The sequence below is a fragment of the Pristiophorus japonicus genome, chromosome 1 (assembly GCF_044704955.1).
Source record: "Pristiophorus japonicus isolate sPriJap1 chromosome 1, sPriJap1.hap1, whole genome shotgun sequence".
Lineage (NCBI taxonomy): Eukaryota > Metazoa > Chordata > Chondrichthyes > Pristiophoridae > Pristiophorus > Pristiophorus japonicus.
This window is the reverse complement of record NC_091977.1, coordinates 534,414,573-534,440,018: the sequence shown is the minus strand read 5'-3', so window position 1 is coordinate 534,440,018 and position 25,446 is coordinate 534,414,573. Positions and strand designations below refer to the sequence as shown.

At 47.8% G+C, this 25,446-nt stretch overlaps 1 protein-coding gene across 2 annotated transcripts in view; it reads left to right on the top strand.

Annotated features, from left to right (window-relative positions):
- LOC139260782 (desmoglein-2-like) overlaps positions 1-25,446 on the top strand; it is a 106,603-nt gene that overhangs the window by 57,602 nt on the left and 23,555 nt on the right. For both annotated transcript variants that reach the window (XM_070877035.1, XM_070877034.1), the window contains exons 5-11: positions 307-468; positions 7,800-7,944; positions 10,087-10,238; positions 14,315-14,449; positions 18,281-18,466; positions 21,217-21,485; positions 21,588-21,733. In XM_070877035.1, the coding sequence (XP_070733136.1) occupies positions 307-468; positions 7,800-7,944; positions 10,087-10,238; positions 14,315-14,449; positions 18,281-18,466; positions 21,217-21,485; positions 21,588-21,733 (1,195 nt within the window). The remainder of the gene's footprint in view (positions 1-306; positions 469-7,799; positions 7,945-10,086; positions 10,239-14,314; positions 14,450-18,280; positions 18,467-21,216; positions 21,486-21,587; positions 21,734-25,446) is intronic.

The following is a 25,446-nucleotide window of genomic DNA, read 5'->3' as shown; positions in this document are numbered from 1 at the left end:
TTTGCTTTCTTTACCGCCTGCTGTACCTGCATGCCAACTTTCAATGACTGATGTACCATGACACCCAGGTCTCGTTGCACCTCCCCGTTTACTAATCTGTCACTATTCAGATAATAATCTGCCTTCATTTTTAAAAATAGATATCCCTTCAGTAGCAAGGCCTCTGGCAGCTATGCTCAGAGACAGAGTTCCATTGAAGGGTTCCTGAAGCAGCACTGAAATTTCTCCTGTTACAAGACATATCGCACACTTTTGGTGTGTTGAGATTGTATATTTAATATGCTGTACTGTTTGTGTCCACCTTAGATTAGATCGGACGCAGAAGATATAGCAGGTGTCACAATTACCTACACCGTTACTGGACCAGGAGTTAATCAGCCACCGATTGGTCTGTTTGTGATCGATCAACGCACCGGTGAATTAAGTATCACAGGACAGGTAGACCGTGAAATAAATTCAAAGTTCATGGTAAGTTGCAATTTCTTTCCAATACTGGAAGAAAGCATATTAAAAGATAGCTCTGGCTCTGGTTCTACACTTTTCGAACCCTGTGAAGATTGGTCATCGCAACAAGATCCGTCACAAGCCAATCATTCTGTGTATTATTCCAGTGCTTGTTTCTCAGACTATTTTAGCAATGGAAATGAAGAAAGACTTGCATTTATACATCATTATCATCATAGGCAGTCCCTTATCATCGAGGAAGACTTGCTTCCACTCTTAACATGAATCCTTAGGTGACTGAACAGTCCGATACAAGAACCACAGTCCCTGTCACAGGTGGGACAGACAGTGGTTGAGGGTAAGGGGAGGGTGGGACTGGTTTGCCACACACTCCTTCCGTTATCTGCGCTTGATTTCTGCGCGCTCTCGGCGATGAGACTCAAGGTACTCAGCGCCCTCCCGGATGCACTTCCTCCACTTGGGGCAGTCTTTGGCCAGGGACTCCCAGGTGTCGGTGGGGATGTTGCATTTTATCAGGGAGGCTTTGAGGGTGTCCTTGAAACATTTCCGCTGCCCACCTTTGGCTCGTTTGCCGTGATGGAGTTCCGAGTAGAGCGCTTGCTTTGTGAGTCTCGTGTCTGGCATGTGGACTATGTGGCCCGCCCAACGGAGCTGGTCGAGTGTGTGGTCAGTGTTTCGATGCTGGGGCTGCTGGCCACAGCACCTTTCACGACCACTAGATGTCCCAAAGCGCTTTACAGTCAATACCGTTTTTTGAAGTGTAGTCGATACCCATGGCACAAACACAGAGTAAGCTTCAATTTTTCTTGACAGCTGCTGATTAACTGAGGATAACGCAATAAGACACTTTACTGCCTGTCTCACTAATCGATCTTTAATAAGAACATAAGAAATAGGAGCAGGAGTAGGCCATACGGCCCCTCGAGCCTGCTCCGCCATTTAATACGATCATGGCTGATCTGATCATGGACTCAGCTCCACTTCCCTGCCCACTCCCCATAACCCCTTATCGTTTAAGAAATTGTCTATTTCTGTCTTAAATTTATTCAATGTCCCGGCTTCCACAGCTCTCTGAGGCAGCAAATTCCACAGATTTACAACCCTCAGAGAAGAAATTTCTCCTCATCTCAGTTTTAAAAGGGGCGGCCCCTTATTCTAAGATTATGCCCCCTAGTTCTAGTCTCCCCTATCAGTGGAAATATCCTCTCTGCATCCACCTTGTCGAGCTCCCTCATAATCTTATACGTTTCGATAAGATCACCTCTCATTTTTCTGAATTCCAATGAGTAGAGGCCCAACCTCCTCAACCTTTCCTCATGTCAACCCCCTCATCCCCGGAATCAACCGAGTGAACTATCTGAACTGCCTCCAAAGCAAGTATATCCTTTCGTAAATATGGAAACCAAAACTGCACGCAGTATTCCAGGTGTGGCCTCACCAATACCCTGTATAACTGTAGCAAGACTTCCCTGCTTTTATACTCCATCCCCTTTGCAATAAAGGCCAAGATTCCATTGGCCTTCCTGATCACTTGTTGTACCTGCATACGATCCTTTTGTGTTTCATACACCAGGACCCCCAGGTTCCCGCTGTACTGCAGCCCTTTGTAATCTTTCTCCATTTAAGTAATAACTTGCTCTTTAATTTTTTTTCTGCCACAGTGATAAAACAGATATCACAAATTAAACAAAATGGTGCATTTCCAAAGCACTTTACAGCCAGTGAAGTACGTTTTTTGGAGTGTAGTCATTGCGCACAGCAAGCTCCCACAAACAGCGATGAGATACTGACCAGATAATCTGTTTTTTTAGTGCCGTTGATTAAGGGGAGAACTCCCCTGCTCTTCTTCGAAATAGTGCCATGGGACCTTTTATGTCCACCTGAGGGGGCGGACGGTGTCTGGGTTTAACATCTCATCTGAAAGTCGGCACCTCCGACAGTGCAGCACTCCCTCAGCACTGCACTGGGAGTGTCAGCCCAGATTTTTGTGCTCGAGTTCCTGGAGTGGGATTTCAACCCTCTGATTCTAATGACATAACGAATGTAATTTTAAATATTCTATTCATAAATGCTCCTGATTGTTCGGTCGATAACACATGCTGTAGTTTTTTTTGTCCCATCGTGCGTGAGTTCATAGAATAGAATAATAGAAGTTTACAGCACGGAAGGAGGCCATTTCGGCCCATCGTGTCCACACCGGCCGGCCAAGAGCTATCCAGCCTAATCCCACTTTCCAGCTCTCAGTCCGTATCCCTGCAGGTTCCGGCACTTCAGGTGCACATCCAAGTATTTTTTAAATGTGGTGAGGGTTTCTGCCTCTACCACCCTTTCAGGCAGTGAGTTCCAGACCCCCACCACCCTCTGGGTGAAAAAAATTCCCCTCAAATCCCCTCTAAACCTCCCCCCAATTACTTTAAATCTATGCCCCCTGGTTGTTGACCCCTCTGCTAAGGGGAAACAGGTCCGTCCTATCCACTCTATCCAGACCCCTCAGAATTTTATACACCTCAATCAGGTCTCCCATCAGCCTCCTCTGTTCCAAGGAAAACAACCCAGCCTACCCAATCTTTCCTCATAGCCAAAATTCTCCTCTCCCGGCAACATCCTCGTAAATCTCCTCTGAACCCTCGCCAGTGCAATCACGTCCTTCCTGTAATGCGGTGACCAGAACTGCACGCAGTACTCCAGCTGTGTGTTTAACTCGTGTTTTATACAGTTCAAGCATAACCCTCGCGGCTCTTGTACTCTATGCCTTGGCTAGTAAAGGCAAGCATTCCAATATGCCGCCTTAACCACCTGGCGTGAGGCTTGAACCCTGGACCTTGTGACCCAAAGGCAAGAGTGCTCCCGACGATGCCCAGCGGACGTTTGGATTGGTCGGGTCTGCCGGTGACTAAGATGTGGCGAAGCATTTCAGTGGCATCAGGAGTGAATTACGGGCGGAGGCGGATAATGTTGCGGAGAGGGAAATGGGCAGTGTAGAATTTACCAATATTTCGCAAAGATTCCTGGTACTTTTCCCGTGCAGAGGAGATGAATCCCTTTCTGGACTTTTAAAATTAGTTTTAAAGGGGGAGACGAAGCCTGCGGGGGGATAAAAGGGGGTGCATTCATGGAGACCCTCCCCCCCCCCTGCAGTGTTTGGACTCATGGGAAAGGGAATTTAATTTGGAACTATCTACCAGAAAGTTTGAAATCCTGAAGTGCACATGGAAGAAACTACGAACTTTAATCAAATTTGGGATTTTTAAAAGATGAATGTTGGGTCGGCAAGAAAAGGGGTGGGGTCCATCTGTAAAGGGCCAGTTTGGACATTGGAGCTAATCAAATTGTCTGGGAACTGTTTACTCTCTCAAACTTGCCCCTAGAAAACATTAGCATTCAAACAATCGACCATGGAAGAAACAGTATCACCGCACCCAGAGGACACAAATGTCACATACATATTCCAACACCTTTTCAACAGGCATAGAAATATCTGGCTCAGGCCAGACTAGCACAATGGACGAGAGCTCACCAACTTCGAGAAGCCTATTAACGCCAGATTAAAACCACTTAATCAAGCTTCAGTTAGCTGGGCTGCAAAATCGAAACAAAGAGCTGAGCTAGATTTGATGGAAGATAAGGAAGCCTGTTTTAGTATAAGTGAAGGCCTGTTCTGGCAGTTGGGGTGCTTCTAGAGACACTATTATGTTAGCAGTCTCGTTGCATAAGGTCTACACCAACCTCGAAAAGTGGGACCCCGAAACCCAGAAGGACAGCACCACGACAGCAAACAGGTTTTCAAAATGACTATCGGAAAGTTTCGGACCATCGCGACCATCGGGGAGCGGGCAGGGAAGTGGAGTTAAGGCCAAGATTAGCTGTGAATGGAGCAGGCTCGTGGGGCTGTATGAAAGAAAGACTTGCATTTATATAGCGCCTTATAAGTCCAACCGGAACCAACCCGACAACACCGAAGAAAACCCGAAGATTTTTCCACTCTACAAGCTGGTCCTACGCTACCAAAGGGTACAGACGACAGAACGTGGACAACTAAGGCGAACCCCGGAGTCGGAACTGTCAAAAGGGGATTGGTGAACATAGCCCCTTTTTAAAAAAGGAGGGAGAGAGAAAACAGGGAATTATAGACCGGTCAGCCTGACATCGGTAGTGGGTAAAATGATGGAATCAATTATTAAGGATGTCATAGCAGTGCATTTGGAAAGAGGTGACATGATAGGTCCAAGTCAGCATGGATTTGTGAAAGGGAAATCATGCTTGACAAATCTTCTGGAATTTTTTGAGGATGTTTCCAGTAGAGTGGATAAGGGAGAACCAGTTGATGTATATTTGGACTTTCAGAAGGCGTTCGACAAGGTCCCACACAAGAGATTGATGTGCAAAGTTAGAGCACATGGGATTGGGGGTAGTGTACTGACATGGATTGAGAACTGGTTGTCAGACAGGAAGCAAAGAGTAGGAGTAAATGGGTACTTTTCAGAATGGCAGGCAGTGACTAGTGGGGTACCGCAAGGTTCTGTGCTGGGGCCCCAGCTGTTTACACTGTACATTAATGATTTAGATGAGGGGATTAAATGTAGTATCTCCAAATTTGCGGATGACACTAAGTTGGCTGGCAGTGTGAGCTGCGAGGAGGATGCTATGAGGCTGCAGAGCGACTTGGATAGGTTAGGTGAGTGGGCAAATGCATGGCAGATGAAGTATAATGTGGATAAATGTGAGGTTATCCACTTTGGTGGTAAAAACAGAGAGACAGACTATTATCTGAATGGTGACAGATTAGGAAAAGGGGAGGTGCAAAGAGACCTGGGTGTCATGGTACATCAGTCATTGAAGGTTGGCATGCAGGTACAGCAGGCGGTTAAGAAAGCAAATGGCATGTTGGCCTTCATAGCAAGGGGATTTGAGTACAGGGGCAGGGAGGTGTTGCTACAGTTGTACAGGGCATTGGTGAGGCCACACCTGGAGTATTGTGTACAGTTTTGGTCTCCTAACCTGAGGAAGGACATTCTTGCTATTGAGGGAGTGCAGCGAAGGTTCACCAGACTGATTCCCGGGATGGCGGGACTGACCTATCAAGAAAGACTGGATCAACTGGGCTTGTATTCACTGGAGTTCAGAAGAATGAGAGGGGACCTCATAGAAACATTTAAAATTCTGACGGGGTTAGACAGGTTAGATGCAGGAAGAATGTTCCCAATGTTGGGGAAGTCCAGAACCAGAGGTCACAGTCTAAGGATAAGGGGTAAGCCATTTAGGACCGAGATGCGGAGGAACTTCTTCACCCAGAGAGTGGTGAACCTGTGGAATTCTCTACCACAGAAAGTTGTTGAGGCCAATTCACTAAATATATTCAAAAAGGAGTTAGATGAGGTCCTTACTACTAGGGGGATCAAGGGGTATGGCGAGAAAGCAGGAATGGGGTACTGAAGTTGAATGTTCAGCCATGAACTCATTGAATGGCGGTGCAGGCTAGAAGGGCCGAATGGCCTACTCCTGCACCTATTTTCTATGTTTCTATGTTTCTATGAACCCCCCCCAGAGCTATAACTTTGTTAGTTAGGGGAATTGGGAGGGGGAGGCTGGGATAACTTGTGTAAGTGTATCTGCATTCTCCTCTTTACCCCATTTAGAGTTTAAGCTGAATTATTTTCCCCACAGGCTGTAATTTGACATTTTATTCAATGTGTTGTACCCCTCAATGTGTATCGGTATTAATATTCTGTGGGTGTTATTAAAGGTGTGCCTTTTACTTTTTTTTTTTAAACACAATAAAGCCATACCTGCTTCCTACCTTGAAACCGATTGTCTGTCCAAGTCTGTCACAGTCCCTTCATAATTCCAGAGTCTAGAACCGAGGGTGTGGGAGCGATTCGGAACCGCTCATATAAGGTCAGAAGGGAAAGCAGACCCCCTGAAAACCACCCCTTACAGCAGACTTGGTGCGCAGGGTGAAGCTCACCTCGGAGCCATGCTGGTTACACGCCAACCGGTTCAGCTTAAATGTGCAGCCGTGGAGGAGGGGCAGGACACAAAAACATAAGAAATAGAGGCAGGAGTAGGCCATAAGGAACTTGAGCACAAAAATCTAGGCTGACACTCCCAGTGCAGTGCTGAGGGAGTGCTGCACTGTCAGAGGTGCCATCTTTCGGATGAGATGTTAAACCTAGGCCCCGTCTGCTCTCTCAGGTGGATGTAAAAGATCCCATGGTCACTACTTTGAAGAGCAGGGGAGTTATCCCCGGTGTCCTGGGGCCAATATTTATCCCTCAGTCAATATCACAAAGGCAGATTATCTGCTCATTATCACGTTGATGTTTGTGGGAGCTTGCTGTGCGCAAATTGGCTGCCGCGTTTCCCACATTACAACAGTGACTACACTTCAAAAGTACTTCATTGGCTGTAAAGTGCTTTGAGACATCCGGTGGTCGTGAAAGGCGCTATATAAATGCAAGTCTTTCTTTCATACAGCCCCACGAGCCTGCTCCGATCACAGCTGATCTGATCTTGGCCTTAACTCCACTTCCCCGCCCGCTCCCCGTAACCCTTGACACCCCTATAGTTCAGGAATCTGTCTTACCTCAGGCTTAAATATATTCAATGACCCAGCCTCCACAGCTCTCTGGGGCAGAGAATTCCACAGATTTACAACCCTCAGAGAAGAAATTTCTCCTCATCTCCATCTTAAATGGGCGGCCCCTTATTCTGAAACTATAGTTCTAGATTCCCCCACGAGGGGAAACATCCTCTCTGCATCTAACCTGTCGAGCCCCCTTAGAATCTTATACGTTTTGATAAGATCACCTCTCATTCTTCTAAACTCCAATGAGTATAGGCCCAACCTGCTCAACCTTTCCTCATACAATAACCTCTTCGTCCCAGGAATCAACCGAGTGAACCTTCTCTGAACAGCCTCCAATGCAAGTATCTCCTTCCTTAAATACGGAGACCAAAACTGTACTCCAGGTGTGGCCTCACTAATACCCTGTACAGTTGTAGCAGGACTTCTCTGCTTTTATACTCCATCCCCCTTGCATTAAAAGCCAACATTCCATTGGCCTTCCTGATCACTTGCGGTGTACCTGCACACTGACTTTCGGTAATTTATGAAGTGAGTGGAATCTTGGGGCAGCTCCGAGGTGACTGTGTAGAGGGGGCGGGAAGCGGAACTATTGCAGGAGATTACAACCAACTTTCCTGATATTTGTAAAGTTGCTGATGTTAACTATTATACCTATGATTCTGACTAGACTGCTACAGTGCCAGAATAGGTGGCTTGGTGAATCATTTTTTTTTTACATAGAAATATATATATTTGTATATATTTTCAGCTTCTGGGTGAAGCCTTTGATCAGTTCGGACAACGAAGAGAAAAGACAATTGAACTTGTAATTAAAATTATCGATATAAACGATAATCCTCCAATTTTCACGGAAAAAGTCTTTGAAGGGAGTGTTGAGGAGCTGAGTGCATTCAGTAAGTTATTCGATTTTTTTTCTCTAATACTTCTCTTTGTAACATCGCTTGTCTTTCCCCTCCCCTCGAATGTGGCTCTGCTCTGGCCACTAGTGCTGAGCGAAAAGGCTCAGTATTAATATCTGTGACAGTCTAGATACACAGTGATTTATCGACACGCCGCTATGTTCCGGTGAGAGGCCAGCGCGAAGTGAGGGTTTTTTGGATGTGCAGGATCTGATTTAGCTTCTATGTCTGCTGGTCCGAGTGGGTAAAGCACTGACATGTACCCCAGTCACCGTTCAGTACCTTTGCTGTGCTGCCTTTTGTCATGCGTGAATCGCAACACCCTCTCTGTCTGTGTCTGTCTCTCTGCCTGCCTCTCTCTCTGCCTGCTCTCTGCCTGCCTCTCTCTCTGCCTGCCTCTCTCTCTGCCTGCCTCGCTTGCACTCTCTCGCTCGCTCTCTCTCTCTCTCGCTCGCTCTCTCTCTCTCTCTCTCTCTCTCTCTCTCTCTCTGTCTGCCTGTCTCTCTCTCTCTCTCTCTCTCGGTCTGCCTGTCTCTCTCTCTCTCTCTCTCTCTCTCTCTCTCTCTCTCTGTCTGCCTGTCTCTCTCTCTCTCTCTCTCTGTCTGCCTCGCTCTCTCTCTGTCTGCCTCGCTCTCTCTCTGTCTGCCTCGCTCTCTCTCTCTGCCTCTCTCTCTCTCTCTCTCTCTCTCTCTCTGCCTCTCTCTCTGCCTGCCTGTCTCTCTCTCTCTCTCTCTCTCTCTGCCTGCCTCTCTCTCTCTCTCTCTGCCTGCCTCTCTCTCTCTCTCTCTCTCTCTCTCTCTGCCTGTCTCTCTCTCTCTCTCTCTCTCTCTCTCTCTCTGCCTGTCTCTCTCTCTCTCTCTCTCTCTCTCTCTCTCTCTCTCTCTCTCTCTCTCTCTCGCTCTCTCTGCTTGCCTGTCTCTCTCTCTGCCTGTCTCTCTGTGTTCTGTGCGTGCGTCTGTGTCTGTGTGTTGCGTGTGTATGTCTGTGTCCGTGTGTCGCTGGGTAAGCGCGTCTGTGTGTATCAGTGACAGTCAGTTGGGCAGATTCTGTTCCTGTCTACGCACATACTTTTCCAGAAGCACCATTGAATAGTGATCAGGAATGGGAGCGCTGGTTAAGAGCATAGGAACATTCAGCCCTTTGAACCTGTTCCACCCTTCAATTAGATCGTAACTGTTCTGAATCTCAACTCCACTGCCTTGGTTCCATATCCATTAATACCCTTTCTGAACAAAACCTATCAATCTCAATTTTAACATTGTCAATTGACCCCCAGCCTCAACAGCTTTTTGGGGGAGAGAGTTCCAGATTCCCATGACCCTTTGTGTGAAGAAGTGCTTCCTGACATAACCTCTGAACGGCCTGGCTCTAATTTAAGGTGGAGGAAATAATCTCTCTCGATCTACCCCATCAACCCCTTTAATCATCTTAAACACCTCAATTAGATTGCCCCTTAATCTTCTCTACTCCAAGGAGTACAAGTCTAATCTATGCAACCTGCCCTCATAATTCAACTCTTTTAACCCCGGTATCATTCTGGTGAATCTGCGATATATCTTTCCTGAGGTGCAGTGCTCAGAACTGATAAACATCTCAGTTTTCAGAAGACAATAACCTCTGACCACATTTTTTAACCACCCCCCCCACCCCGTGTTCCCCTCTCCCACCCCCCCCATCGAACCTATTTAATTTTTGTCTCTCCGTCTCCCATGGCAGCTGGTAATTATCCCGCCATTCACACCCTATCCAGACTAACCTTTGTCTAACTCCTGCCATTACCCATCTCAAGTCGGCCCATCATCCCTTTGGTCTCTCTAATCTCTCCTGTCTTCCACCCTATCACCGACCTTCCCTTTTGATCTTTCCCCTCCCCGCTTTTCAGTGCTCCTTAAGAATCCGTTAATTTCAAACCTTCGCCAGTTCTGACACAGGGTCGCCGACCCGAAACGTTAACTCTGCTTTCTCGCTCCACAGACGCTGCCTGACCCGCTGAGTATTTCCAGCATTTTCTCGGTTCTTATTTCAGGTTCCGGCATCCGCGGTGTTTTGCTTTCTGTTCGTTGTTGAAGTTTAACTTGAACTTGGTGCGTTCTCGGTTTAAAAAATGTAAAACCTGTATTGTTGCAACACTTCTAGGTTCATCTGTAATGATGCTGACAGCAACAGATGCCGATGAAGGGGAGAATGCTATTATTAATTACAGAATCATATCCGAATATGTGATGAAAGAATTTACTGCCACAACGAATGGAGAGATTAAAGTAATGAATTCGCATCTAGACCGGGAGGTTAGTGTGAATATTTCACATCAGTGTGTTACCGTACCGTGCAGACCTGCAAAGATTCTTAATCATAGAATCATAGATGGAGGCCACTCAGCCTACGTGTCCGCTCCGACCGACTTAGAGCTACCCGGCCTAATCCCACTTTCCAGCTCTTGGTCCGTAGCCCTGCAGGTTACGGCACTTCAAGTGCACATCCAAGTACTTTTTAAAATCGATGAGGGTTTCTGCCTCTACCACCCTTTCAGGCAGTGAGTTCCAGACCCCCACCACCCTCTGGGTGAAGAAAGCACTCCTCAACTCCCCTCTAATCCTTCAACCAATTACTATTATGAAAGGGGTTTGATAGCATAGATGTGGAGATATTTCCATGTGTGGGGGAAGACCAGAACCAAGGGCCATCAATATAAGATAGTCACTAATAAATCCAGTCGGGAATTCAGGAGGAACTTCTTAGAAACATAGAAAATAGGAGCAGTAGTAGGCCATTCGAGCCTGCACCGCCATTCAATATGATCATGGCTGATCCTCTATCTTAACACCATATTCCCGCTTTCTCCCCATACCCCTTGATGCCTTTTGTGTCTAGAAATCTATCTATCTCCTTCTTAAATATATTCAGCGACTTGGCCTCCACAGCCTTCTGTGGTGGAGAATTCCACAGGTTCACCACCCTCCGAGTGAAAACATTTCTCCTCATCTCGGTCCTACATTTCCTACCCCGTATCCTGAGACTGTGACCCCTTGTTCTAGACTTCCCAGCCAGGGGGAAACATCCTCCCCGCATCCAGTCTGTCCAACCCAGTCAGAATTTTATACGTTTCAATGAGATCCCCTCTCATTCTTCTAAACTCTAGGCCTAGGGATACAGGCCTAGTCGACCCAATCTCTCCTTATACGTCATTCCGGTCACCCGGACAGTGGGGAGAATGTGGACTCGATCGCCATTAAAATCAGAGAAGCAAAAGGCGGCATAAAGCTGGATATCCGGCACGCATTCCAGGCGGATGAGATTCCCATCTATGTGCGGACTTGTAAAATTTACATAGAAGTTACAGCACAAAAACAGGCCTTTCGGCCCAACTAGTTTATTGTGGGGCTTTTTTCTCTAGAAGAGAGAAGGCTGGGGGTGACCTGATCGAGGTGTTTAAGATTATGAAAGGTTTCGATAGGGTAGACGCAGAGAAGATGTTTCCACGTGTGGGGGAGACCAGAACTAGGGGCCATCAATACAGGATAATAAAGCCATCTCCGGAGAGAGGTCTTCACCCAGAGAGCGGTGAGAATGTGGAACTCGCTGCCACAGGGAAGGGTTGAGGCGAATAGTATCGATGTATTTAAGAGGAAGCTGGATAAACACATGAGGGAGAAAGGAATAGAGGGTTATGCTGATCATCGTCACCATAGGCAGTCCCGTGAAATCGAGGAAGACTTGTTTCCACTCTAAAAGTGAGTTCTCAGGTGACTGAACAGTCCAATAAGAGAGCCACAGTCTCTGTCACAGGTGGGACAGACCGTGGTTGAGGGAAAGGGTGGGTGGGGAGTCTGGTTTGCCGCACGCTCCTTCCGCTGCCTGCGCTTGATTTCTGCATGCTCTCGGCGACGAGACTCGAGGTGCTCAGCGCCCTCCCGGATGCACTTCCTCCACTTAGGGCGGTCTTTGGCCAGGGACTCCCAGGTGTCGGTGGGGATGTTGCACTTTATCAGGGAGGCTTTGAGGGTGTCCTTGAAACGTTTCTTCTGCCCACCTGGGGCTCGCTTGCCGTGAAGGAGTTCCGAGTAGAGCGCTTGCTTTGGGAGTCTCGTGTCAGGCAGGCGGACAATGTGGCCCTGCCCAGCAGAGCTGGCCGAGTGTGGTCAGTGATCCCGACCAACGGATCCACCACAGACCCAATCCACGTCTGGGCTGGGGTCAAGCACGGCTGCGTCATCGCGCCAACCCTCTTCTCAATCTGCCTCGCTGCAATGCTCCATCTCACGCTCAACGAGTTCCCTGCTGGAGTGGAACTAAACTATAGAACCAGTGGGGACCTGTTCAACCTTCGTCGCCTACAGGCTAGATCCAAGACTGTTCCGTCCACAGTCTGTATCCATCAAGTGACGGGCACCTCACGGTAGATTTACAATTCATCACCCAGGTGTGAAACAGTCGTTGCAGATTGGCCGGCCATTATCAATCGGATCAAAGGAAATGAAAATTGTCTCGGTTTCTACAGAGGACAGTTGATGGGCAGCACCAGTGTTGCACACCTGCGGCAAGTTAAAAATCTATCCGTGTTTGCAAAGAGCAAAGGAAACATCTGGTAGAAAGGGCACAAAATAAAAAGGAAAAAGATTGCATTTATATAGCGCCTTTCATGACCACCGGACGTCTCAAAGCGCTTTACAGCCAATTACTTTTGGAGTGTAGTCACTGTTGTAATGTGGGAAGCACAGCAGCCAATTTGCACACAGCAAGCTCCCACAAACAGCAATGCGATAATGACCAAGATAATCTGTTTTTAGTGATGTTGGTTGAGGGATAAATATTGGCCCCAGGACACCGGGGATAACTCCCCCTGCTCTTCTTTGAAATAGTGCCGTGGGATCCACCTGAGAGCGCAGACGGGCCCTCGGTTTAACGTCTCATCCGAAAGACGGCACCACCCTCAGCACTACAGAAAGGGGGTGGGGGGTTGATGGGACTAGCTGAGGTGCTCGTGCAGAGAGCCGGCACGGGCTCGACGGGCCGAATGGCCTCTGACAGTGCTGTGACCATTCTGATTCTACACATGGCGGAGCAGGCTCGAGGGGCCACGTGGCCTACCCCTGCTCCCCTTTCTTCTGTTCTTCACTCCTCTGCCCTATCCTTCCACTCCCTCTGAACCAATGGTCTAAACTTCCGTCCAGTTACACATGGTAGAGCTTAAACTGTGATCTTGGGCACTGATGTATCTCCAGCTTTGACTTCTTTAGTTGCCCTGGTTGCGGGCACAGACTAGACCCAAAGTTGCAGAGTCTCGGTGAAGATATTGCAGCTTCAGCTGGTCTGCAATGATTTAGGTCCAAGTACATCCTTCAGCAGGTGGAGTTACTCTTTAAAAGGTGATGTCATCACCAGAGACAAGAACATTTCTGTTCTGGGCACATAGTTTGGTTGGCAAGCAAGGGCTGTTAACATGTCACCACCGCAATGTGGCTTTAGATAACCAGTAGGGGAAAAATGGTATTGTATTGGTATAGAGAGCTGTGTATATAATGGCCCTGATGTCCCGGGTCGGTACGAAGTTTCTACGGACTCGGGAAGGCATCGCAAAAGCCGGGTTTCGGCGTGCAATGCACATGCGCTGGAAACCGGCTTTCCGATCCGTCAAGCTGGAGCTCGGCCGATCCTCCGTATCTCGGGAGCGAGGACATTTGCACGGGCAAGATTGTGGGATTTACCCATCTCCTGCCCAGCAAATGGCCTCAAAACTCTTGCGCCTGATAAAAGCAGGCGCATAGCCGACTGTTACAGGCGCAAGTGTTTAAAAATACACACAAACATGTTAAAATAAAGTTATAAAAACGTATTTTATTGTTTTAAAAAATGGGATAAATATATAATTTTTTATAAGACATTAATATCTTTAATTTAAATGAATCTTAAATATGTGGTGTATATTTTCTATTTTTTTATTAGTGTTTTGTGTATTTGCGGGGGTTTCTCATTCATAATAATGGGGACTCCAACTTACGGAGCTCCCATTATTGTGAATGAGAAAATACTTACCTGTGATTGGGTGTCCAGGCCCACGTGACTCCTGCGCATGTCCCGACGTGCACGCGCTGCGATGCGCAGGGAGAGGAGGCCGGTGGATCGAGATTTCGAGCTTCAGGTAAGTGCGCATTTTTCTGTCTATTATTTAGTGCTTTGCCCGCAGGAAGTACCCCTGAGGGATTTCTGGGCCATTGTGTTTTGTGTTATGAGTATTGTGCTATTAAATTTTTAATTTGAACGTGATATTAGTCAGTTGTGTTTTAACTGATTGAAGTCTTATCTAAAATAACATTTTCCAGAAGTGTATCCCTGAAGATCTTTAATGGCGTTTCTTCTTCTGTAGACCCAGGACTTCTATACGTTCATTGTGGAAGCTCGTGACAAGAGTGGGAGCTCTCAAGGTTTATTTACTACAGCAACCGCTCAGATCCGGATTCTGGATGTTAATGACAACGTTCCCGTCATTGAACAAACCGAGGTACAGTCAAGTCGGATACAGTATTGGATTTAATCTTCTAGCTAACCTCATCTTCATAGGCAGTCCCTCAGAATCGAGGAAGACTTGCTTCCACTCCTGAAGTGAGGTCTTACGTGGCTGAACAGTCCAATACGAGAGCCACAGACTCTGTCACAGGTGGGACAGACAGTGGTTGAGGGAAAGGGAGGGTGGGACTGGTTTGCCGCACGATCCTTCCGCTGCCTGCGCTTGATTCCTGCATGCTCTCGGCGACGAGACTCGAGGTGCACAGCACCCTCCCGGATGCACTCCCTCCACTTAGGGCGGTCTTTGGCCAGGGACTCCCAGCTGTCGGTGGGGATGTTGCACTTTATCAAGGAGGCTTTGAGGGTGTCCTTGTAACGTAATGTTTCCGCTGCCCACCTTTGGCTCGTTTGCTATGAAGGAGCTCCGAGTAGAGCGCTTACTTTGCGAGTCTCGTGTCTGGCATGCGGACTATGTGGCCTGCCCAGTGGAGCTGATCAAGTGTGGTCAGTGCTTCAATGCTGGGGATGTTGGCCTGGTCGAGGACGTTAATGTTGGTGCGTCTGTCCTCCCAGGGGATTTGTAGGATCTTGCGGAGACATCGTTGGTGATATTTCTCCAGCAACCTGAAGTGTCTACTGTATATGGTCCATGTCTCTGAGCCATACAGGAGGGCGGGTATTACTGCAGCCCTGTAGACCATGATCCTGGTGGTAGATTTGAGGGCCTGGTCTTCAAACACTCTTTTCCTCAGACTGCCGAAGGCTGCACTGGCGCACTGGAGGCGGTGTTGGATCTCATCGTCGATGCCTGCTTTTGTTGATAGGAGGCTCCCGAGATATGGGAAGTGGTCCACGGTGTCCAGGGCTGTGCCATGGATCTTGATGACTTGGGGGTGGGGGGGGCGGCGGGGGAGTGGGGAGTGCTGTGCGGTGAGGATAGGCTGGTGGAGGAACTTTATCTTACGGATGTTTAGCGTACAAACAGCTAATGAAAATAGTGATATTGGCTGATCACTTTGACTTTTGCTGAATTTCTGTTTTCCTGATATTGAAGAAAAGTGGTGGTACAGGTCGGACCTCTCTGGTCCGGCACCCTCGCGACCCGACCGGTCCCGAAATCGCGAATTTTCCGAACCACGGAAGGTCAGCAGTATTGTCACAGGGAATGCTCCCTCAGGGAGGTTTGAGATTATTTCAGAGTAGGAGCAAGGTTAACAATCCTTACTGCACAGTCATAAATAAAGGTGGTGATAGAATACTTCCACCCACCCAAACCAGCTCCTGTCATTCAGAACGTACTGCGACGGAACTCAGTTCCCCCCGCCCCCCCCCCCCCCCCCACCCCAACCCGGACTCTAGATCAAGAAAGCACGGATACCCCTCAGGAGTCGCAAAGAGCATCATCATCATAGGCAGTCCTTCGGAATCGAGGAAGACTTGCTTCCACTCTTAAAATGAGTCATTAGGTGGCTGAACAGTCCAATACGAGAGCCACAGTCCCTGTCTCAGGTGGGACAGACAGTCGTTGAGGGAAAGGGAGGGTGGGACAGGTTTGCCGCACGCTCCTTCCGCTGCCTGCGCTTGCTTTCTGCATGCTCTCGGCGATGAGACTCGAGGTGCTCAGCGCCCTCCCGGATGCACTTCCTCCACTTTGGCCCAGAGATTCCCAGGTGTCGGTGGAGGATGCAAAGAGCAGCCTGACAAAAGGTGCCCAGAAAATTGCATTTCAAGACACAGGAAGGATGGAAGCTTGTGAGGATCCTGTACTTCACCAACAGTGCAAAAACTGGGATGCCACCCACACAAAGCGGCAGTTCCGCAAACTAATGCCGAACCACGGATGTTTCCGGACCAGAGAGGTTCAACCTGTAGGGCATAGAAAGTACAGCACAGAAACAGGCCTTCGGCCCAGCTGGTCTGTCCCGGTGTTTATGCTCCACTTGAGCCCCCTCCCACCCCTTTTCATCTCACCCCATCAACATATCTTTCGATTCCTTTCTCCCTCATGTGTTTATCCAGTCTGCCCTTAAATACATCGATACTATTTGCCTCAACCATTCCCCGTGGGAGCGAGTTCCACATTCTCACCTCTCTCCTGAGTTCTCCATTGGATTTATTATAGATATTGGCCCCAGGACACTGGGGATAACTCCCCTGCTCTTCTTTGAAATAGTGCCTTGGGATCTTTTATGCCCACCTGAGGAGGCAGATGGGGTCTCGGTTTAACGTCTCATCTGAAAGACGGCACCTCCGACAGTGCGGTGCTTCCTCAGCACTGCACTGGAGTGTCAGCCTAGATTTTTGTGCTCAAGTCCCTGGAGTGGGACTTGAACCCACAATCTTCTGACTCAGAGGCGAGTTGTGCTGCCCACTGAGCCACAGCTGACACGATGGCAAAAACCAGAATGACCATACCTGACTCACATTCTCTGCTTACTGAGACGCCAGCATTTATTTATTCGATGGAAAATATTCTAGGCCGTAGCGGAAATCTAGAAAGAATCCGCCAGGATTTGCATTTAAGCACAGATATGTTCCCAATCACGCAAAACCCTCTCTTGAATTAAAAGAAAGAAAAAAAATAACTTGCATTTATATAGTGCCTTTCATGACCTCGGGACTTCCCAAAGTTCCTTACAGCCAATGAAGTACTTTTTAAAAATAAAGTCTAGCCACTGTGGCCGACTTGCACACAGCAAGCTCCCACAAGCAGCCGTGTGATCATAAGAACCAATGAAATAGGAGCAGGAGTCGGCCATACGGCCCCTCCAGCCTGCTCCGCCATTCAATAAGATCATGGCTGATCATTGACCTCAACTCCACTTCCCCCCCCCCGATCTCCGCATCCCTTGATTCCCCATGACTCCCAAAATCTATCGATCTCAGCCTTGAATATATTCACTCAGCACCCAGAGCGCTCTGGGGCAGAGAATTCCAAAGATTCATCACCCTCTGAGTGAAGAAATTCCTCCTCATCTCAGTCCTAAATGGCCGACCCCTTATCCTGAGACTGTGGCCCCTGGTTCTAGGCTCCCCAGCCCGGGGGGAAACATCCTCCCTGCATCTACCCAGTCAATGCCCCTCAGAATCTTGTATGTTTCAATGAGATCACCTCTCATTCTTCTAAACTCCAGAGAGTATAGGCCCAATCTACACAATCTCTCCTCATAGGGCAGCCCTCTCATTCCAGGAATCAGTCTGGTGAACCTTAGTTGCACCGCCTCCAAGGCAAGTATATCCTTCCTTAGATAAGGAGACCAAAACTGTGCACAGTACTCCAGGTGTGGTCTCACCAAGGCCCTATATCATTGAAGCAATACTTCTTTACTCTGAGACTTGACTCTCCTTGCAGTAAATGACAACGTGGACCTATTTCCCTTGGCAGAGGGGTCAATCACCAAGAAGCATAGATTGAAAGTAATTGGGGGGAGGATTTGAGGGGAAATTTCTTCACCCAGAGGGTGGTGGGGGTCTGGAACTCACTGCCTGAAAGGGTGGTAGAGGCAGAAACCCTCACCACATTTAAAAAGATACTTGGATGTGCACTTTAAAGTGTTGTAACCTGCAGGGCTACGGACCAAGAGCTGGAAAGTGGGATTAGACTCGATAGCCTCTTGGTCGGCCGACGCGGACACGATGGGTCGAAATGACCTTCCGCGCTGTAAACATATTTTATTGTATGAACATGCCATTTGCCTTCCTTACTGCTTGCTGTACCTGCATGCTCGCTTTCTGAGAATCATGGCCAAATAATCTGTTCAGGGAAAAGATTTGTATTCGATGTCTTCACGGACAACTAAAGAAATGATCGCGTTCTCTCTCTCAGTTCACAGCGACTGTGATAGAAAACTCTAAAAATGTCGAAGTCATCCGTATCCGAGTGTTCGATCAGGATCAAGAGTTCACGGACAACTGGTTGGCGCACTTTGACATCATTGAAGGCAACGAAAAAGGGCACTTCGGGATTGAAGTGGATAACCACACGAACGAGGGGATTTTGTTTATCCACAAGGTAACGTCGTAAATCACGTGACACCGTTCCGACATCAGAGAGACAGGCAGGTGCTCAAAGTCTGAACACGTTGGCAAACTGTGGCTCGGCAGAGTTCAACATGGGCAAGTGAGAGGCCATCCATTTTAACACGAACATAAGAAATAGGAGCAGGAGTCAGCCATTTGGACCCTCGAGCCTGCTCCGCCATTCAATAAGATCATGGCTGATCTGATCATGGACTCAGCTCTACTTCCCCGCCTGCTCCCCATAACCCCTTATCGTTTAAGAAACTGTCTATTTCTGTCTTAAATTTATTCAATGTCCCAGCTTCCATAGCTCTCTGAGGCAGTGAATTCCACAGATTTACAACCCTCTGAGAGAAGAAATTTCTCCTCATCTCAGGTTTAAATGGGCGGCCCCTTATTCTAAGATCATGCCCCCTAGTTCTAGTCTCCCCCATCAGTGGAAACATCCTCTCTGCATCCACCTTGTCAAGCCCCCTCATAAACTTATACATTTTGATAAAATCACCGCTCATTCTTCTGAATTCCAATGAGTAGAGGACCAACCTACTCAACCTTTCCTCATAAGTCAACCCCCTCATCTCCGGAATCAACCTGGTGAACCTTCTCTGAACTGCCTCCAAAGCAAGTATATCCTTTCGTAAATATGGAAACCAAAACTGTACGCAGTATTCCAGGTGTGGCCTCACCAATATCCCGTCTAAATGTAACTGGGCTTGACAAGGTGGATGCAGAGAGGATGTTTCCACTGATGGGGGAGCCTAGAACTAGAGGCATGATTTTAGAATAAGCGGCCACCCATTTAAAACAGAGATGAGAAGAAATTTCTTCTCTTAGACGCTTGTAAATCTGTGGAATTTGCAGCCTCAGAGAGCTGGAGCATTGAATAAATTTAAGACAGAAATAGACAGTTCCTTAAACGATAAGGGGTTATGGGGAGCGGGCAGGGTAGTGGAGCTGAGTCCATGATCAGATCAGCCATGATCTTATTGGATGGCGGAGCAGGCTCGAGGGGCCGTATAGAAACATAGAAAATAGGTGCAGGAGTAGGCCATTCAGCTCTTCGAGCCTGCACCACCATTCAATAGGATCATGGCTGATCATTCCCTCAGTACCTGCTTTCTCTCCATACACCTTGATCCCTTTAGCCGTAAGGGCCATATCTAACTCCCTCTTGAATATATCCAACAAACTGGCATCAACAACTCTCTGCGGTAGGGAATTCCACAGGTTCACAATTCGTTGAGTGAAGAAGTTTCTCATCTCGGTCCTAAATGGCTTACCCCTTATCCTAAGACTATGTCCCTTGGTTCTGGACTTCCCCAACATCGGGAACATTCTTCCTGCATTTAACCTGTCCAGTCCCGTCAGAATTTTATATGTTTCCATGAGATCCCCTCTCATCCTTCTAAACTCCAGTGACTACAGGCCCAGTCGATTCAGTCTCTCCTCATATGGCCTACTCCTGCTCCTATTTCTTATGTTCTTATGATCCTTGCAGCACCCCACTAGTTACTGATTGGCAACCCAAGAATGAACCGTTTATATGTGTCAATAAGCTCACTTCTCATTCAATAAGTTGGACCAAGACAGATAGATCAACAGTATTTTCTACATTGTGAGAGGCTGGAAACTGTGGAAGAGCCAAGAGATTTCGAGGCTCAAGTACTGAAAGCACTACAGGCTAGTGGTCAGGCACAAAAAATAATTTAGAAGGCTGACGGAATGTTGGCCTTTATCTAAATGGGGCCGGAATACGAGGGGCTGGAAGTTATGTTACTGTTGTATAAAGCTCTGGTTAGACCCCATCGGGGGTAACTGGGGCCTGCCCCTCAGGGAGGATATATCGGCCTCGGAGTGGGAGCAACGCAGGTTCAGCAGAATGATACACGGGGCTGAAAGGGTTAAATTATGAGGACAGGCTGCACACACTGGGCTTGTATTCCCTGGAGTATAGAAGATTAAGGGCCGGTTTAATTGAGGTGTTTAAGATGATTAAAGGGGTTGATGGGGTAGAGAGAGAGAAACTGTTTCCTCTGGTGGGAGGAGTCCAGAACAAGAGGGGCGTCACCTTAAAATTAGAGCCAGGCCGTTCAGGGGCGATGTCAGGAAGCCCTTCTTCACACAACGGGCAGTGGGAATCTGGAACTCGCTCCCTATTGAGGTCAGTTGAAAATTTCAAAACCGAATACTAGATTTTTGTTCGGTAAGGGTATTAAGGGTGGTGGAACCAAGTGGAGTTAAGGTTGATCTAATTGAATGGCGGAACAGGCTCGAGGGGCTGAATGGCCATAATTGGAATTATTTGTCAATTACTTTCACTTTTTAAAAAAAAAAATCATTCATGGGATGTGGGGGTCGCTGGCAAGGCCGATTTTTATAGCCGCCATTTCAGAGGGTCAGTTAAGAGTTAATCACATTGCTGTAGGTCTGGAGTCACCTAGGCCAGAACGGGTAAGGACATTGGTAAGCCAGATGGGTTTTTAAACAGCAATCCAGTCGTTTCATGATCACCAGTACTGATAATTCCAGGTTCATTTAATTAACGGAATTTAAATTCCCCCTCACCCAGCTGCCGTGGTGGGATTCGAACTCGTGTCTCTGGATCATTAGTCCGGGCCCCGGGATTACTGGCGCAGTGACGCCACTCCCCCTTCATATTTTGTTTGCTTCCGAGTGTCTTTTTTTTTTGTATGTTCTTCTGTTTTCACCGGAGACGCTTGTAACTTCCCATCTCGTGCCCAGGAAATGAACTACGAAGAAATGAATCTGGTGAATTTGTTGATCCGCATTTCTAACAAGGCACCGTACCACAGCTCCGTGCCCGACAGCAACATTATCAGGCCTATTAAAATAAAACTCCAAGTAAAAGATGTGAAGGAAGGCTACACATTTAAGCCTGTAAGATGGCCGGTATCAATCACCGAGAGCACAACTCACAAGGAGGTGCATCAGGTGCTTGGAATATATAATGCCGTGAGTGCAGACACTGGGAAAACCAGTAAAATGACCAAGTAAGGAGTTCATTCCATTTGAGGCTGTTTTCCACCACTTACATTTTTTTTGGAAATCCATCTCGCCAAACGCTAATCCATTATTTTCAACATTTGCAACAGATACGCAAAGAATGATGACGTAGCTAACTGGTTGGTTATTAACTCGGAAACCGGGCAGGTTACCTTTGTCGGGATTCCTGATCGCGAGTCTCGGTATGTGGTGAATGGGACGTACACGGCGACCATTTTGGCCATTAACAATGAAAGTAAGTACTCTATTGCCTTGAATTCTGACAAGTTTCGATGAGCACAGATGGAATAATGAATGCCCTATGCACTGTGGGGATTTTTGCTTCTGCTCATTTCGGGGCGGTAAAGTTTGCGACTGGGGGAACAGTTTGCGCTTCAGACAGCAAAATTCCACTGGGCCCTGAGTGTGGGGCGGGGCGCTAAGGGAGGCGTTGTACACCTCTCTCGGGGCGCTCGGCCGGCTGAGCAAACGAAAATCCCTGAGCTAAACCACCGGCATCGGGGCGCTCTGGGAGAGGCCTGGAGGGAGAGAAAAAAACACCAAAAACATTCCCAATAAATAACTCGAGCCACCACAACATAAATCGCCAAAAAAAAAAATGTTTTAAAACACTCACCTCAGGTCGACATTACTTTACCTCGCTGCGCCCGCTTTCACTGGCGGCCCCAGCAGGGGGCGCTGCAGGGCACTACGGATTGGGTCGGAGCCAAAAATGGAGCCGGTGTCGCAGCCAGGGGGCGCTGCACGCCGGCTCGCTACTTCTGGGCGATACTGTTCCGCACCCCGTCGAAACCGGCACCGAATGTCCCAGTGGGGCACAGGAAACTGGCCGCCCGCTCGGAAATGCTCACTGCTGCCATTGCCACCCCTCCAGGGCGTTAACATGCGGCAGAAGGCCAAAAATTCAACCCTGTGTGTATTGTTGGATATGAGGTGTCTATATCATTCATGTCTACTAGAACTAGGGGGCATAATCTTAGAATAAGGGGCCGCCCATTTAAAACTGAGATGAGGAGGAATTTCTTCTCTCAGAGGGTTGTAAATCTGTGGAATTCGCTGCCTCAGAGACCTGTGGAAGCCGGAACATTGAATATATTGAGATAGACGGTTTCTTAACCGATAAGGGAATAAGGGGTTATGGGGAGCGGGCGGGGAAGTGGAGCTGAGTCAATGATCAGATCAGCCATGATCTTATTAAATGGCGGAGCAGGCTCGAGGGGCCAAATGGCCTACCCCTGCTCCTATTTCTTATGTTCTTATGTTCTTACAACATTGAAGAGCATTTGAAATGTTCAAATGATTGCATTTAAATGAGCTTGCAGCCTTCCACGATGCTCCAGACACGATTCTTCAGTAAGAAGCTTTCCTGACTTTCAACCAGGAAAGTCCCAGGTCTGATCCCAAGTGTGTGCTTGTGAACGTCGGGTTAAACAGGATCGTGTTCTGCTGTGATGCCTTCTGAAGTTGAATGGCCTGTCTATGTTCACCGTCCAAGCTCACCGATGCATGATGGCCACTTGGACAAGTTGGAGGCCTTCATAGAATCACGCAAGGAAGCCATTTTGGCCCATCGGTGTCCATGCCGGCCGACCAAGAGCTACCCAGCCTAATCCCAGTTTCCAGCTCTGGGTCCGTAGCCCTGTAGGTTACGGCACTTCAAGTGCACATCCAAGTACTTTCTAAATGCGATGAGGATTTCTGCCTCTACCACCCTTTCAGGCAGTGAGTTCCAGACCCCCACCACCCTCTGGGTGAAAAAAGTTCTCCTCAACTTCGCTCTAAACCTTCTACCAACTACTTTAAATTTGTGCCCCCTGGTTATTGATCCCTCTGCCAAGGGAAATCGGTCCTTCCTATCCACTTTATCTAGGCCCCTCATAATCCCCTCAGCCTCCGCTGTTCCAAGGAAAACAAACTCAGCCTGTCCAATCTTTCCTCATAGCCAAAATTCTCCAGTCCTGGCAACATCCTCACAAATCCCCTCTGTACCCAGTGCAATCACATCTTTCCTGCATTGTGGTGACCAGAACTGCACGCAGTACTCCAGCTGTGGCCTAACCAAAGTATTATACAATTTAAGCATAACCTCCTTGCTCTTGTATTCTATGCCTTGGCCAATAAAGGCAAGTATTCCATATGCCGCCTTAACCACCTTATCCACCTGGCCTGCTACCTTCAGGGATCTATGCACCTGCACTCCAAGGTCCTTCTGTTCCTCTACACTTCTCAGTGTCCTGCCATTTAATGTGTATTCCCTTGCCTTGTTAGCCCTCCCCATTACCTGTCTTGCATTATTGCCTTGGTCAATTTTCCAATAATTATGTCTTATCGCCTCGGGCCTTCTCCAACGGCTCTGCCCTGGCTCTGGCGTAAGTTCGGCAGAAACACCATTCATGCCATAAAGGGGGAGAGGGGGGAGGGGTTTTTCTGCCATGGTTACGGTGGAGGAGTGAGACAATCACAGAGGTCATTCTCAGCTGATGCAGTGTAACATCATTCCACGGGGATTATTTAAATTCAGTTAATTAAATAAAAATCTGGAATGCAAAGCGAGTGTCCGTATTGGTGACCATGAAACTTCCGGATTGTTGTAAAAACCCATCTGGTTCACTAATGTCCCTTTAGGGAAGGAAACCTACCGCCCTTACCCGATCTGGGCCTATATGTGACTCCAGACCCACAGCAATGTGGTTGACTCTTAACTGCCCTCTGAAATGGCCCAGCGAGACACTCCGTTGTATTCAAGAAAGCGGCTCACCACCACCTTCTCGTGGGCGATTAGGGACGGGCAATAAATGCCGGCCTTGCCAGCAACGCCCACATCCCGTGAATAAATTTTTAGAACTTTGTAAAAAAAAAAAGCTCTGGTTTGACCCTATCTGGAGTAACTGTGTTCAGTTTAGGGCACCGCACCTCGGGGAGGATATATCGGCCTTTGGGTGCAGCGCAGGTTCACCAGAATGACACTCAGTCGTTGAGTATATTCAAGACGGAGATCGCTAGATTTTTGCATATTAAAGAAATCAAGGGATATGGGGATAGTGCAGGAAAGTGGAGCTGCTGTAGAAGATCAGCCATGATCTTACTGAATGGCGGAACAGGCTTGAGGGGCCGAATGGCCTACTCCTGCTCCTAATTCTTATGTTGCTATACCAGGGATTAAACAGTTAAATTATGAGGACAGGTTACACAGAGTAGGCTTGAATATAGAAGGTTAAGGGGCGATTTAATTGTGGTGTTTAAGATGATTAAAGGATTCGATAGGGTGGAAAGCGAGAAACTAATGCCTCTGATGGGGGGGAGTCCAGAACATGGAAATATAGAAAATAGGTGCAGGAATAGGCCATTCGGCCCTTCGAGCCTGCACCACCATTCAATATGATCATAGCTGATCATGCAATTTCAGTACCCCATTCCTGCTTTCTCTCCATACCCCTTGATCCCTTAGCCATAAGGGCCATATCTAACTCCCTTTTGAATATATCTAACGAACTGGCCTCAACAACTTGTAGAGAATTCCACAGGTTCACAATTCTATGAGTGAAGCAGTTTCTCCTCATCTCGGTCCTAAATGGCTTACCCCTTATCCTTAGACTATCACCCCTGTTTCTGGACTTCCCCAACATCGGGAACATTCTTCCTGCATCTAACCTGTCCAATCCAGTCAGAATTTTATACACCTCTATAAGATCCCCCCCTCATTCTTCTAAATTCCAGTGAATATAAGCCTAGCCGATCCAGTCTTTCTTCATATGTCAGTCCTGCCATCTTGGGAATCAGTCTGGTGAATCTTTGCTGCACTCCCTCAATAGCAAGAATGTCCTTCCTCAGATTAGGAGACCAAAACTGAACACAATATTCCAGGTGTGGCCTCACTTAAGGCCCTGTACAATTGCAGTAAGACCTCCCTGCTCCTCTACTCAAATCCCCTAGCTATGAACATACCAT